This window comes from Schistocerca gregaria, chromosome 2 (genome assembly GCF_023897955.1).
Source record: "Schistocerca gregaria isolate iqSchGreg1 chromosome 2, iqSchGreg1.2, whole genome shotgun sequence".
NCBI classification, from domain to species: domain Eukaryota; kingdom Metazoa; phylum Arthropoda; class Insecta; order Orthoptera; family Acrididae; genus Schistocerca; species Schistocerca gregaria.
Window position 1 is genome coordinate 242,277,201 of NC_064921.1, and position 17,185 is coordinate 242,294,385.

At 42.4% G+C, this 17,185-nt stretch overlaps 1 protein-coding gene across 2 annotated transcripts in view; it reads left to right on the forward strand.

Annotated features, from left to right (window-relative positions):
- The window catches only part of LOC126336769 (NFX1-type zinc finger-containing protein 1-like), a 301,188-nt gene that overhangs the window by 198,199 nt on the left and 85,804 nt on the right, over positions 1–17,185 (forward strand). For both annotated transcript variants that reach the window (XM_050000780.1, XM_050000779.1), the window contains exons 10-11: positions 207–464; positions 13,862–14,090. In XM_050000780.1, coding sequence (XP_049856737.1) covers positions 207–464; positions 13,862–14,090 — 487 coding nt within the window. The remainder of the gene's footprint in view (positions 1–206; positions 465–13,861; positions 14,091–17,185) is intronic.

Here is a 17,185-nt window from a genome sequence, read left to right on the forward strand (position 1 = left end):
ATATATCCATCGGGATTTTTCTTGAGTAACCATTCTCTAGTTAAATATTAGTAGTGATGTCCCTGTCAGTATGCTATTGCTTTGGGCAAGTTAGTTTGCAATGTTTACCCTTAAACATAGAACACAACACTACAATAAATTTATTTTTTAAACCATTTCAATTTTTTTATTTTTTTAATGTTCTTCGTCTTTTTTTTCTTTTGCAGTACAAGTGTAATAAACCTTGTGAAAAAAACAATGCTGGCTGCAAAAGAAACCACAAATGCAACAAAAAATGTTATGAAGAGTGTGGAGACTGTGTTGTAGAAATTAAAGTGCGACTCAATTGTGGACACACCCATCAGATACGTTGTAGTTCTGATCCATCAGAAGTGAAATGTGGTAGAGACTGCAAGCGTATAATGGAATGTGGACACAAATGTCGTCTTCTCTGTTTCCAGCCATGTGGAAATTGTCCAGTTAAGGTAAGTGAAATACTTGCTTCAAAATATACACAATTGTATGACTGATTTATATCTAATATAGAAAGAATGTTTTTATTTCTATTTGAAATAGCTTTGTTGTTACTAAAAAGCATACTCCCTCTTCCATGGCAGTATTGTTGTACCTGCAAAAGTATGATGCAACATCAAAAAAAAGTCAAGAAGTTCACAATAAAATAATTATCCTGAGCCACAAGAAAATTAAAGAATTTGTGCAACTAAATTACTGAGCATGCAGGTTGAGTGAACACAGGACAGTTTGGCCATATAATAACCCAGGTATAGCCATATTGATAGACCATAAAATGTAATTGGATAGATAAAAGAATCTACTCATAATGAAGGGGTAGCAGAAGAACAAACTCACAAAAAGATTTAGCTTACGCAAGGCTTTGGAGCCAGTGGCTTCTCCTTGTAGTATCGGAGGGAAGGGGGCTCAAGGAAAAGAATTGGAGAGTTTTAGCAAAAGGGATACAGTGCGGAAAAGTCATCCAGCACCCCAGGTCAGAGGAGACTTACTGGACTGGAAGAGAAGGAATGTAAATGAAGGCTAGGTGGGTAGTGAGAAAAAATGACATGTTGTAGCTCTAGTTCACACCTGTGGAGTTCTGAGAAACTGGTATCTGTTGGAAGAATCCAGATGGCGCGTATGGTGAAGCAGGCACCGAGGTCACAACTGCCATGTAGAGCATGCTGTGTAACAGGATATTTTGTGTTGCCGGTATACACCCTCTGCCTGTGCCCTTTAATTCTGACTAATAACTGGGTGGTAGCCATGCCGGTATAAAAACACCAAATACTATTTTCATAACAGCTGAAATATGTCGTGGTCATTTCACAAGTAGCTCTCCCTTTGGCAGTATATGTTTTGCTAGTTACAGGGCTAGTATAGACGGCGATAGAGGGGTGCATAGGGGTAGCCTTGCAGTGGGGGCAATCATGGAGGTAGGTGTTGTGGTTGGCGGGAGAGCCAACACCGTGTTACTAAAGGAGGCCGAAATGCACGCGTTTTAGCTCACACAGGCTGGCGTCAGGTCTGGAACATGACAAGGGAATTAGAATTGAGAAAAACGGACGTAGCTGGTGGAATACTTAACTTTAATCCATTAATGACGAACGTCGCTTGTGACAGTAAATGATTCACAATATCAATGGTAACTGAATATGGCCCCTTGCTAGGTCGTAGCAAATAACATAGCTGAAGGCTATGCTAACTATCGTCTCGGCAAATGAGAGCATAGAAGTCAGTGAACCATCGCTAGCAAAGTCGGCTGTACAACTGGGCGAGTGCTAGGAAGTCTCTCTAGACCTGCCGTGTGGCGGCGCTCGGTCAGCAATCACTGCTAGTGGCGACACGCGGGTCCGACGTATACTAACGGACTGCGGCCGATTTAAAGGCTACCACCTAGAAAGTGTGGTGTCTGGCGGTGACACCACATTCCTCCCCTGCAAATCGGCGTACGGTTGTGGCATAAGGCTTTCGCCCGCCGTGGGGAGGACCCCATGTTGACGTATGCGACAAGGTGGGGTGCCTAACAACAGGCAAGGCTGTGCCACCCACACCCTGCCATTCGGACCACGGGGATCTAGGAAATGCCTGAAAACCTGCACCAGGGTGCTCGCCAACATGCGGTGTATGTGCCCGCAGAGAGACAGGAGGGGCCGAAGGGTCGACCTCCATCGGGCCGGGGCATCCGACGGGCGAAGACGACATATGGTCCAGAGTGGGCAAGAGTTCCATGTCGGTGGACAACTGGTCACGGGAAGCGGAAGCGATCGGCGGCACGTGACCCAGGGAGGCGCTCGGCGGTTGCAGCAACACGTCCACTGTGGGCGTCGCTGGCGGGAGAACAGGCGGCGGTGGCGGCGGCGCGTCGCCATGGGGCAAAATGGAAGGCAGCGTCGGTAACACTTGGGGCTGAGGCGAGCCAGTAGATGGGTCCCCGGGGCGCTGAATGGACGCCACCTTAGCTGAAAGCAGATGGCGAGCGGCAGATCCCATGCGATGACAGAGGCGCAGCTGGTTGAGATGCCAGCACACCTCACCAGAGGCCCCCAAAACCAGATACATAGCACGTCCGAGGCAGTGAAGAATGCGCCCTTCGAGCCAACGCCGTGAACCTCGGTAGTGGTGATAGTAGACAGCGTCGCCTGGAGCAAAAGTAGGTGTCTGCCGCTGCACAGGAACCTGATGCGGCAGATGTAGCAAAGACATCAAGGTTCGATGATGACGACCGTGGAGCAACTCAGCTGGCGAGTGACCATCTCGGGGCTGAGAGCGGTACGAGGACAAAAAGAGCAATAACGCGTCCTCCCAAGAATGCGACTTTTTCAACTTCTGTGACTTGAAAGTCCTGACCAATTGTTCAGCGGCACCATTTGACTGTGGCGAAAACGGCGCGGACGTCAGATGTTGAATACCATTGGCCTTGCAGAATGACTGAAATTCTGCAGACATGAATTGTGGGCCATTGTCAGAAACAATAGTCTGTGGAAGACCTTCAGTGCAAAAGATAGCAGATAACGCTTGGCTGGTGGCAGATGACGTCATGGAAGACATCCAGATAACAAAGGGAATATTACTGAATGAATCTACCACAACCAACCATAGAGCATTCCAGAATGGACCAGCAAAATTGATGTGTAAGCGTTGCCAAGGGGAAGTCACTTTTGGCCATGGAAGGAATTTCCGCGGTGGTGCTGATTGTTGTGCGGCACACACCATGCAAGAAGAGCACATATTCGTAATCACGGCATCGATTCCGAACCAAGTACAGTGCTGACGAGCAAGTTGTTTCGTTCTCACTATACCCCAATGTCCTTGGTGGAGAAGCTGTAAGACAGAGGACTGTAACGAATGTCGGACCACGACCCTGGACTGATCATTATCAGAGCGCAACAGCAAAACACCACGTCGTACAAAAAGTCTCTCTTTGTAAGCAAAAAATCGGCGAACCAACGGGTCCCCAACCCGGGACTTTGACAAGGGCCATTGCGTAGCAACAAAATGCAGAACGGGAGCAAGGACAGGGTCGGCAGCAGTGGCGGGACAATGCATCGGCGTTTCCGTGCTTAGCAGTGGACCGATACAAGATATCGTAGCGCTACTGCGAGAGGAAAATAGACCAGTGAATGAATTTCTGCACTGTACGTGGAGGTACAGGCTTGGTCGGATGAAAAAGCGTTGTCAAAGGTTTGTGGTCTGTGATTATGGGAAAGTGACGACCATACAAGAAACCATTAAACTTTTTAACACCAAATACGAGAGCCAATGCTTCTTTCTCGATCTGTGAATAATTTCTTTGTGCAGACGAGAGCAATTTGGACGCAAAGGCATGCGATCCATCTTTGTGCGCAAGCACAGCACAGATCCCAAAACACGATGCCTCCACCATCAACAAGAGGGGCTTTTGGGGATCAAATGGCGTAAGGCAAGTATTGGAAAGCAACGCCGATTTCAACAGGTGAGAGGCGCGTTCGCATTCTGCCGTCCAGACGAACAGAACACCCTTACGGCGTAAGCGATGAATTTTTTCCAGCACACTCTGTAGCTGCTGCAAATTCTGCGGCAAAGGCAAGTCTTGTATGGCACGTAGGTGCGTGGGACTGGGATGTATGCCTTGGGCATTGAGTACATGTCGCAAGTATGGCAAGTCCCGAGCAAAAAACACACATTTGTCCTTCCGCAAGCGAAGACCATTTTGTCGCAAGACCTGAAATAATATTCTGAGATTGGCCAAATGTTCTTCTTCCGTCTTTCCGGAGATCACAATATCGTCCAGATAATTTGCTGCAGTAGGGACCGACGCACAAACAGTTTGTAGGTGTTGCTGAAACAATGCAGGGGCGGATGTACACCCAAATGGCAGTCGTTTGAATTGATACAACCCAAGATGCGTGTTAACCACCAAAACGCGCTGGGATTCTTCGTCCACCGGCATTTGCAAGTACGCATCTGCTAGGTCCAACTTCAAAAAATATTTACCCGGGCACAGTTTGTCAAAAAGATCTTCCAGGCGGGGTAAAGGAAAACTTGCTATCACTAGTTGTGGATTTACTGTTGCCTTGAAGTCCACACAAAGTCTGAACTATCCGGAAGGTTTTGGCAAAATTACTAAGGGTGATGCCCAGAGAGAAGCCTGCACACGTTCAATTACACCTTGTGATTCCAAATCTTGTAATGTTTTTGCGACCTCATCACGTGGGGAACATTGCGTGCTCTGAAAAATTTCGGTTGCGCGTTTGCTTTCAGTTCCAAATGTGCTTCATAGTTCTTAGCGCAACCGAGGCCCGGTGCGAAAATGTCTCCAATTTCTTCACATAGACTAGAAACACTGTCTGAAGGCACCGTCTGGTTCACTTATAGGACCTGATTTACTATAGACAAGTTAAGCAACTGAAATAAATCAAAATCAAACAAGTTCACTGCAGAAGAAGAACAAAGGACGTAAAATAACACAAGTTTTGTTTGTCCTTTGTATGTTGCAAGAAGGCTGCACTGTCCTAACACAGGGATATCTTGACCGGAATAGCTAGTTAACTTAACATTTGCGGCACGCAATGGATGTGTGCCCAGCAGTTTGTAAGTGTCTTGATTGATCAGTGAAACTGCAGCTCCGGTATCGAGCTGGAATGGTATCACTTTGCCGTTAATGTCCAAGTCTACAAAAAGTTTATTGTCCTGCTGACGACAAGAGTGACTGTCTCGTGCAACGTGAACTGACACTGGTACATAATCACTTGCGAATTGACGGGAGTCCAGGCGACGTCGACGCACACTATTTTTGGGACGAACACAGTCACTGTTAGAGAGAGTGGCACTGGGCGGAGTGGAATGAACTACATGAATTTCCATGGGCGAAGTTTCGCGAGCCTGGGTATCCTTGGTTCGATTCATATTCAGGCGCGAAGCAAAGGGCCTGGAATGGTTTTGAGCTTCCGATCTGAGCTTTTTCTGGAAAACACTCTGAACATGTCCTTTTTTATTACAATAAAAGCAAATAGCCTGGCGTGACTGGCAATTCTCACGCGAATGTTTAGTAGTACCCCACGGGCATGATTTGATCACTGCATTTGCTTGCCGGTGCGACACGTGGCTGAGAGCCTGGAGGCAGTGGCACGGCCGAGCGCGAGGGCTGTTTACCGCTTCGTGCAGCTCGCCCGGTGGGCCGGTTAACCTGACACACTGCTGGCGAAGTTTCAAATGATTCCTGAGCAAAGTCAAGTGTGTCCTGCCGATCCAATATGTTCATCACTTGCTGAAAGGAGGGATTGACTAGTTTCAAAATCTGTTTGCTTATACGAACATCAGAAACGTTCTGTGCAATTGCATTACGTACCATAGTATCAGAATAAGGGAGTCCACATTGACACTCAAAAGCACATTCCCTAGTAAGTCCTTGCAAGGTTGCAACCCACTCCCGATTAGTCTGACATGCCATATGTTTTGTACGAAAGAAGGTATGCCGTTTGGCAACTACATTGACTGATTCTTTGAAATATGCATCTAATGCAGACAAAATTTCTTCATAGGACAGCGTTGCTACGTCGCGTTGGGGAAATAATTTGAATATCACACGGTACGTAGTCACACTGACAGAAGACAACAAAAAAGGCTGCCGCTCGTTACCTTGAATTCTGTAGGCGGCGAGATGGAATCCAAATTGGCGTGACCACTCCGTCGTGCTTTCCAGTGCAGCATCAAAAGGTCGATAAGTGGGTGCAACAACGTGTTGTGGCTGCATTAGCGGTGAAGCGGCTGCTGCCGCATCGTTTTGCATCGCACGTTGACCCTGGACGAGCTGTCCAAGGGCACCCAGTAATGCCTGCGTCTGCTGATTCTGCAAGCGATAAAATTCGGGCAGTACATCTGGAGATTGTGGTGAAGCCATTACACAAGTAAATCAAGGGAATATCGATATGAATGCGGTTTTGCCTCGTTGCCAATGTTGTGGTTGGCAGGAGAGCCAACACCGTGTTACTAAAGGAGGCCGAAATGTACGTGTTTTAGCTCACGCAGGCTGGCGTGAGATCTGGAACAAGACAAGGGAATTAGAATTGAGAAAAACGGACGTAGCTGGTGGAATACTTAATTTTAATCCGTTAATGACGAATGTCGCTCGTGACAGTACATGATTCACAATATCAATGGTAACTGAATATGGCGTCTTGCTATGTCGTAGCAAATAACATAGCTGAAGGCTATGCTAACTATCATCTCGGCAAATGAGAGCGTAGAAGTCAGTGAACCATCGCTAGCAAAGTCGGCTGTACAACTGGGCGAGTGCTAGGAATTCTCTCTAGACCTGCCGTGTGGCGGCGCTCGGTCTATACTAATGGACCGCGGCCAATTTAAAGGCTACCACCTAGCAAGTGTGGTGTCTGGCAGTGACACCACAGTAGGAGCCATAGTGTAGGGAGATGAGTGCAGCAGGAGCATATGGTCTATTAAAATGTAACTACCATTGTTTGTTAGTAGATTTAATGTGGACAGAAGTGTGTATCTGTCCTTTGGTGACAATAAGATCAGCATCAAGGAAAATGGCATAGGATTCAGAATAGGACCCAGTCAAATTTAATTGGGAGAAGATATTCAGTGATTCCAGGAATTTCAGCAGGTCAGTCTCACCATGAGTCCATGTGGTAAAGATGTCATCAACATATCTAAACCAAACCAATTGCTGAAAGTTGCTCAGTATTGTCACTTACTGTTATCCTGGTCTTGGCTGTATAAATCAACTATATCAATAAGGCCATGACTTCCTAATATCATGTCCTGAAATGAGATCCATTCTGTCTGAGGTTCTGCCCACCACACCTAGAATCACTTTTCATCGCCCTCCCAACCTCCACAATATCCTTGTCAGACCCTATGCTCCTTCTGCACCCAACTCCCTTCGCTTTGTGTCTCCAACCCCTATGCTTGTCCCTGCTGCAAGACTTGGCCTATGCACCCCTCCACCACTGCCTATACCAGCCCTGTAACTGGCAAAACATATACTGTCAAAGGGAGAGCCACCTGTGAAATTGCTAATCCGGCCCATGACATTTTTTTCAACGCCTCCTTAGATTTAGGGTATGCAGGCTGCCCTTCCTCCCTACTACCACTGGGAGTCCGCTTCCGTCAACTACTCCATTCTCTTTCCTTCCGCTTTCCTAAAACCTTCTTGACAACTTCGGGTACAGCACCGCCTTGGCTCCGTCCCCGGACCTGCCTGCTCCGTGACCTTTGTCAATTTCCCAAGGATGGTACCCCTTCACTTGTTTATCGTCGGGCATTTGCTGCGCTATGTGCACAAATGAAGGAAGCTACATTTATTGACACTGATGTCTCGAAAACATCATTAGGTGTAGTGAGTGCCTATATTGTTGGCGACACCCCAAATTGATTTCGGCTTCCTGACCAGTGTTCAGTTTATACTGCAGAGCTTTACGCTGTTCTCCAGGCTGTCCAATACACTGTCGCCATCAGCGGATACAGTATGTTATCTGTTCAGATTCTCTCAGCTCTCTCCTCAGTCTCCAAGATCTGTACCCTGTCCACCCTCTGGTCCATCGGATTCAGGACTGCCTCCACTTGCTCCACATCTCTGTGGCGTTCCTGTGGATCCCAGGACACATTGTTATCTGTGGAAATGAGGCGGCTGATGTAGCGACCAAGGCTGCAGTTTCTCTTCTTTGGCCAGCTATCCGCACGATTCCCTTCGCCGATCTACGGAGTGTTTTATGTCGTCGTGTTACTCTTTTATGGCACGCACATTGGTCGAGACTTCCCAATAATAAATTGCGGGACATGAAAGCTCTTCCCTGTGCTTGGACCTCTTCCTCCCAAATGCGTCGTCAGGAGGAGGTAATTTTAACTAGACTCCGGATAGGGCACTGTCTTTTCATCCACCGACATCTTTTAAGTGGTGATCCTCCCCCACTCTTTCCCCACTGCTCTCAGCTGTGGACGGTAAGACACCTTTGACTTGAGTGCCCCAATTTTACTCCATTATGCGTCCGTCTACAGCTGTCGCCTGATATATCTTCCATTTTATCAGATGACACGCGCTCAGCCGATCGCGTTCTCAAGTTTATTAGTGCCAGTGAGATGACGTCAGTCATTTGAAGCTCTTTTTGGGGACAACCAACCCCCTTCTATATTGCTTTTTTAAGCTTTCCTTCTATTTTTAGTTTCTCCAATTTTTTGAGTTTCGTTTCCATTTCTGCTGGTTTCCAGTTTCATTTTTTACCTTTTTCTAAGTCACAGACCGGGTGCTAATGACCGTAGCAGTTTTGCGCCCTAAAAACAATAACAAAAAAAAAAAACTGTGAAATTACACGTCGTATTGAAGCTGTTATGTAAACACTGTTCAGCCTTTTTACATCAGCATGACTACCACCCAGTTATCAGTCAGAATAAATGGGCACTGGCAGAGGGTGTATGCCAACAATGCACAATATCCTGTTGCGTAGCATGCTCTACAACATGACAGTTGTGACCTTCGTGCCTTTTTCACCACATGCACCATCTGGATTCTACCCCCAGGCACCAGTTTCTCAGAGCTCCGCAGGTGCGATCTAACGCTACAACATGTCATTGGTTCTCGGGGGCCCAAGTTGGCCATCTAGCTGGTCTCATATGATCAGTCGGCTGGAGATGACGTTTTTTCTTGCTGGCAATGCCTTGCTACATGTAGACTTAATGATACTTGTCAGTTGTCTTCCATTGATGTATGCAGTGGGTTTACAAGATCTGTTCACAAGTTGCAGTGCATAGAGCTGAAACTAGGCCAGTGTGTGGGGAATCAAGGCAAGGTGGCAGTGTGCTGTTGATTGAAAAAGTCCCTGTTGTCAGTTCTGAAGTGATGCTCTAGTCCCCAAGTGATAGCTGTGGAACTGGAGGCTCTAGAGAGCCCATGGAAACTTAGGACACAGGGTGCACCATACTAATAACAGCCGTCCTGGCTGTTCTGAGAGAGGAGCCAGATCAGTGTCGTGGGGATCCTCTGTAGTGGATGGGATAGAAAGACCAGATCTTCTTGTATTGTGTAAGCTGCTGAAGTGCCCATCGTGGTAGTTTGTACAGGTGCACTGTTGTTCTGGACTTTGGAGATGTCTGTCTAGGGTGTCACAACTGGACTTTGGAGATGTCTATCTGGGATGTCACAATCACAGCTGGTTGTGATGTCTGTGTAGCTTCCCACTTGCAGTCACTACCAGAACCAGCTGGCATCCCTGCTGTGTTGCAGTGGGTCTCCATATCCCACCCAAGATCTGCCCAAAAACATGCACCTGCACCTGGGTGCCCACGTGAAATGTTGTTGCTTTGTGGAAAGTGAAGACTTGGCAGTGTCTTGCGTATTCAATAATTATTGCCTATCAATAATTCTGCCAGGCTACAAAACTGTGCGGGCACTGACATGTAAGAAGATAAATAAGTATTAAAATTTGAGTCTGATGTAGTTGACATGATGGCATTTGCTATTTGTGTTTTAAAAGTGTAAACAATAGAGAAACTGAGAATTGATTAGAAGTTGGATAAAAAGGTGGAGGCCTTAAATGCATAATGTTGTTTGAGTTCAGAACGTCAGGACTTATGACTGTGAACTGAGATCTATTGCATATAACCAAGGTCCAGGTTGCTCCATCGATCGCGAAAATTTGGTGTGTGTGTGTGTGTGTGTGTGTGTGTGTGTGTGTGTGTGTGTGTGTGTGTGTGTGGTGAAGGTGTGGTGGCACCACCCGGTAACCGTCATCTTCTTGGGCTAGATTTGAAGTTGTTGTTGAACAAACAAACACTGGAGGCCTGGTGGTACTGTGGCCTACAACGCGGTGGGCCATTCCGTGTGGACACGCTATAGGACTCACTGGAGAAATGAGGCATGCTTGGATGCTGTTGGAACACATATACAATTGAGTAGAAAGTCTTCCAAGAACTGCTCTATTTGTGTGTCCATCTAGATCGAGACTTTTCTGCCTGTCAAAGTCTATGTCCCAGCCCATGGGAAGCTGAGACAAGGCGTCCCAGAGGACGCTGGTTGGATGGATCTCAGTGTATTGAATACTGTTACTTTGACCAGTACAATGCCCACTGATGCAAGCAATGGGCCGTGCAATCAGGGAGCTTAGTTTGGGCCCAATCAGGGTTAATAATGGCTTATGATGTGTAATAACTGGAACTTCAGGCCATATGAAAAAGTACCATATTTGTCCAATCAAAAATAAAAAACAGTTTAAATGTACTATGCTACTAAAAACAATTAAAAAACAGCTTTCAATCATTTTCATGATATTCACATGTTGCAGAAGAATTATGGAGTCACGAAAAAGAAAAAGGACAGGATTGATGTGCAGCTAGTTCGAATGAAAGTAAAATAACGTGCTTTTTTTTTTTCTTTTCATTCTTAGTAATACAGGCAATCAATGATACACTTAGGTTTAAGTGTAAACATTTACTAATTTTTAATATTGGAAGTATCGTCCCATCCCGTATTTTAATTGCTGAATTATTCTTTCTAGCACTAAAACTTTGAAAATTACTTTTTTATAAATGCCCAGATTTTGGACATTTAAAACTGCTTTGAGCAAATGCCCAATTAGAAATTGCCTGTCCACAGGGCATTTCTCCGTTCCACATCACTTCTTGCTACACAATGCTTTGATACTGATGCCAAACTGCCTGTAATTAAAATCAGTGGTTGTAATCACAGACGACACCCCACTTCTACTACCTTGGACAACTGCTCTCAATAATGCCACTGCTGCAATAGTAGGATATGTTTGCCTGTGTTTGTGGTTTTGTGTGTGTGACTTACGTACTTTCTGCTAGAAAAAAATCTAGAGCGCTAAAGTTAGTGAGTACTGTTCTCGGTTGTGGGTGTATGCACCACACATCTGTTATAAGTAATGTTTACCTTATGTTCATGCATTAGCACTATTGATAATGCACATGATGGTAGCAAAAAAAAGTATTCCATTCTTTGATAGGCCAAAACAAGACAAATTTCCAGTAAACATGGGCTCTAAATGTATACCTTAAGAGCTATGAGCACTTGATCATCTTCACTACTTTGAAACACATCACTTATTCTGCAAGCCCATTACTATTATGAATGACCTACACAATACAATAGGATGATAACCTGATAAGACTTCATCAGTGAAAATTACCAGAAACCTTGCACTTTCGAAAGAAAAACCTTTTGCTGTCTCACGTGTATTCCAAGAGAGAGGAAAGAAGAGAATAAATGTTTATAAAGTAAAGTCACGCATTCCTTGGGATACCATATGCCACTAGTTAGTATCATCATCTACAAATCATTATGGCAGTTTGATGATTAGTATATATCCTTTTATTTGTGTATAATGCGGAAAGTAATGGTCCTGTAACATATCTCAAGAAAGAACTGTTTTTTAGACTGAATTTCTTAGTTGACTTTTTCCTAAAACAGTACAGCACATTTCTATAACAAATTTGTCGGTAGTTCAGCTTGTAGCATAATCAGCATGTAATAGTGAAGTCACTGGTTCGAATCTTGCTTGTAGCAACTTTGTTTGTTAGTTTTTACATTTTGTATTTATTAACCAAGGGAATCCTAATTAACAAATATTGAAAAGTTTGTTGTTAATAAAATTAATATTTTTATCAGTTACTGGTTTTATGAAAATCAACTAAAACTTGATACAGACATGCAGAATGATTTTTTGTTAAAAAACTATGTGCATTGATAATACTGTTCAATGTTTGGAAATCAAAAAAGAAGTTTCTCTTTGATGTTTCGAATTTTTATACCAAGCTTTTTTCATATGACCATTAATTGAAAATAAGTGTTATTTTTATTTAAAAAGTATGATTCTGTGTTTGTTAATTAACATTTCCATTTGTAAAAAATTATAGCATTTAAAATAATGTGTGCTACTAGCCAGATTCAATCCAGTAACTTAATGATTACAGTATGACTATACTGCATGCTGACTACCGATGAATTTGTTACTAAACAACATATGTTTTTTACTTAACTGATTTGTTTGTGAATTGCATCACACTACTTTAGAACCTGATATATGTGATCTGACCTTCTGAAGTCGGGAAGTTAAAAAAAGAAGGGCAGGTCTTTCAGTCCCCTGAATCAGTTGAATTCACCTGTTGTCCAAACTTGTCCTCACAACAAGTGAGTCCCTCTCATCCTGGAATCTGAACCACTTTCTTTTTAACCTTCCCCAATCTATCGCACTCTCCTCACCAGGGAAGGAACTAGTGCTTGTGAAAGCTAGGATAGTGATGTGTATTTTTATAAGTGTCTTTTAGCAATAATAGTACAGATTGCCATCAAAAGTAATTACTGGCCATCCATTGTGTCTCACTATTGAATGGTTTCCTTTTATTTATATATTTAGTCTGCAGTGAGCTAAAATGTTTAATGTGTCTGTGCGGAGACCTGTCATTCTGTTACTGGTATCACAAATGTTTAACTTACTTTCAAGCTTTTATTATTTACGTAATTTATTTGTTAGATGTAAATGAGAAATCAACGTGGCTCTCATCAACATAAATGCGTTAAGCTATATAGAAGTCAGTCAGCATCGTACTCATCAAAATAAATGCATTAAGTTACATACACATCAACCATTGTGGCAGAAAAGAGGTAGTTAATCCTATATAAATTTTTCTGCAGCCTTGGTAAGTCACATTATTTTAGCAGTCAGTAACAGCTTCTCTATTCAGAATAAAGATACATTTCATGAAACCTAGACAACAGTTACAGCAGAAGGTGTTTTTGCAATTAAATTTTTGCATTATTTATTTTTAAATTTTTGGTTCATAGTGAGTGTTTATTACTTCCAGTGCACATTAGAATTATTGCTGATCACACAGTGTAGTTGATACTATGATTAACTTCGAAAGATGTAAGTCAGGTGTAGGCTCTGTTAATAGGCAAATGTTCAGGTCAAACTATATTAGAAATTGTAGTATCCAGAAGGAAACGTTTACTAATTGACATTCCAAGAACACATTAAGATTGAATGTGTATTGTACCATGCAGCAAATGATATAATGTTGTTTATTTTTACTAAATACCAGTTTTAATTTATAACTGATTCAAAATATATCTGAAAAATGAATACCATGTTGTGTTTTTGGGTGAAGAACCCTGTTTGATTCATTACTTTCAGGATCTCTTTTTATCAGCACTGTAGAAAGTAGCACTGTAGAAAGTAGGCTCCTTATTTTGAAATAATTTAAAGTTGTTGAAACTGTCTGTGCTATGTATCAGATTAGTCCTATTAATATATTGTACAACTGTAATTTGTAAAGCTGTCAGTGATGAAAAAGCAGTCAAAATAAATAATTATGATTTGATGTGGCAAATAAGAAAGATTTATTTTTCCTACAGGTACAGAAAGTTATACCAGAATGTGGACATGAAATTGTCGTACCTTGTTGTAAGCAACCCACACGCAACATGTGTAGAAAGACTTGTGAAAGACTTCTTCCTTGTGGACATTGTTGTAAGAGCCTGTGCTGCAATCCATGCACGTCACAGTGTGAGGAACTTGTACCAAGTCGCATTAGACCAGCATGTGGACATGCTGTAGAAATTCCATGTTATCTGAGAAGCAAAGGTATGATAAATATTTCAGTAGTGTGTAAATTTGTCAGTACCATTAACAACACTACTTAACAGAGTAAAAAAAAGTGTAGTAATTTATGGATAATCATAAGAACAAGATCTTAGAAACACTTCCTAATTTTACTAAATATTAATTTAATATTGTGAAAGAAGAAGAAAGCACTTAGTCAGTGGGCAAAATTCTAGGGGATGAAGTGGAATGTATTGTCTTTTGTATTGTCTTTTTATCCTTTTCAGGACTGCTGTGTGTCTCTGTTTACCAGTCTGACCCATTTTTTTCTGTTAAGATGAGAAACAGACTCCCCATCTACACTTACACTCTGCAAACCATTATAAAGTGCATGGCAAAGGGTATTTTCCATAGCACCCTATGTTAAGGTTTCTTCATGTTCCATTTTTGTATGAGGTGCAGAATGAATGCCTGCCTAAATAATCCCTCTCGGCAAGGTGTAATTACTTCAGTTTTATCATTGTGATCCCTGTGTGGGAGTGATATTCCCAGATACTTCACTTAATACTGTTTCTTGAAACTGTGTATATAGGCATCTAAAAGTTGTGGTCTTTCGTATAACCAGTAAGTGGGTCAGATCAGTCTATACAGTCTCTATAACTATACAAAATTCCATATCACAAATTTTTTCACAGAGGAGGATTATGCAATAATACCCCCTTTGAATCATTATAGGTGCAGAGATATGATAGATATCAAGATAAGTGATCAAAGTATACTGATGCCTCTTTTTAGTCTTTTTCTTCTTCTTGTTTATCCCAGCTTCTTGAGATCTCATGTGAAGAGACACGATACATCAAGTTCCATAGTGATATAGGACAGTCAATGAAGTACACAACAGTTAAATACTTAACTTTTGAAACTGCCAGTTTATTGGCATTTGTGAAAAGAAAAACAATCCCGTACTCTCGTGCATCAGCTAACTTCGTGTAACATTTTGTGTGTGTAATGGGCCTCACTGCGTCACAAATCATTCTAATGAATTAATTAAGCTGCTTTACAGTGTTGCTAGGTAGTGTAATCAACAAGGTGGTGATGTTCTTGTTGTGGTCTTCAGTCCAGAGACTGGTTTGATGCAGCTCTCCACACTATTCTATCCTATGCAAGCTTCTTCATTTCCAAGTAACTACTGCAATCTACATCCTTCTGAATCTGCTTAGTGTATTCATCTCTTGGTCTCCCTCTACAATTTTTACCCTCCATACTTCTCTCCATCACTAAATTGGTGATCCCTTGATGCTGCAGAATGTGCCTACTAACTGATTCCTTCTTCTTGTCAAGTTGTGCCACAAATTCCTCTTCTCCCTGATTCTATTCAGTACTTCCTCATTAGTTATGTGATCTACCCATCCAATCTTCAGCGTTCTTCTGTAGCACCACATTTCGAAAGCTTCTATGCTCTTCTTGCCCAAACTATTTATCGTCCACGTTTCAATTCAATACATGACTACACTCCATACAAATACTTTCAGAAACGACTTCCTGACACTTAAATCTATACTCGATGTTAACAAATTTCTCTTCTTCAGAAACTCTTTCCTTACCATTGCCAGTCTACATTTTATATCCTCTCTACTTCGACCATCATCAGTTATTTTGCTCCCCAAATAGCAGATCTCATCTACTACTTTAAGTGTCTCATTTCCTAATTTGATTCCCTTAGCATCACTTGGTTTAATTAAACTACATTCCATGTTCCTCGTTTTGCTTTTGTTGATGTTCATCTTACATACGCCTTTCAAGACACTGTCCATTCTGTTCAACTGCTCTTCCAGGTCCTTCGCTGTCTCTGACAGAATTACAATGTCATCGGCAAACCTCAAAGTTTTTATTTCTTCTCCATGGATTTTAATTCCTACTCCAAATTTTTCTTTTCTGCTTGCTCAATATACATATTGAATAACATTGGGGATAGCCTACAGCCCTGTCTCACTCCCTTCTCAATCACTGCTTCTCTTTTGTGCCCCTCAATTTTAATAAATCAACTTTAAAACCACCATCTGGTTTCTGTACAAATTGTAAATAGCCTTTCGCTCCCTTTATTTGACCCCTGCTACCCTCAAAATTTGAAAGAGAGTATTCCAGTCAACCTTGTCAAAAGCTTTCTCTAAGTCCACAAATGCTAGAAACATAGGTTTGCCTTTCCTTAACCTATCTTCTAAGGTTAGTAGTTGGGTCAGTATTGCCTCACATGTTGCAACATTTCTACAGAATCTGAACTGATCTTCCCCAAGGTTGGCTTCTACTAGTTTTTCCATTCCTGTGTAAAGAATTCGCGTTAGTATTTTGCAGCCATGACTTATTAACCTGATAGTTCGGTAATTTTCACACCTGTCATCACCTGCTTTCTTTGGGATTGGAATTATTATATTCTTCTTGAAGTCTGAGGGTATTTCACCTGTCTCATACATCTTACTCACCAGATGGTAGAGTTTGTCAGGACTGGCTCTCCCAAGGCCATCAGTAGTTCTAATGGAATGTTGTCTACTCCCGGGGCCTTGTTCCGACTCACGTCTTTCAGTGCTCTGTCAATTTCTTCACGCAGTATCGTATCTCCCATTTCATCTTCATCTACATCCTCTTCCATTTCCATAATATTGTCTTCAAGTACATTGCCCTTGTATAGTCCCTCTATATACTCCTTCCACCTTTCTGCTTTCCCTTCTTTGCTTAGAACTGGGTTTCCATCTGAGCTCTTGATATTCATACAAGTGGTTCTCTTTTCTCCAAAGGTCTCTTTAATTTTCCTGTAGGCAGTATCTATCTTACCCCTAGTGATATATGCCTCTACATCTTTACATTTGTCCACTAGCCATCCGTACTTAGCCATTTTGCACTACCTGTTAATCTCATTTTTGAGACATTTGTATTCCTTCTTGCCTGCTTCATTTACTGCATTTTTATATTTTCTCTTTTCATCAGTTAAATGCAGTATCTCTTCTGTTACCCAAACATTTCTACTAGCCCTCAGCTTTTTATCTACTTGATCTTCTCTCAATTAAAACTGGACCTCGATATTTTGAATAAACTTCCGGTTCTCGATATTTTAAATAAACTTTCGGTTAATTTTTTGTCAA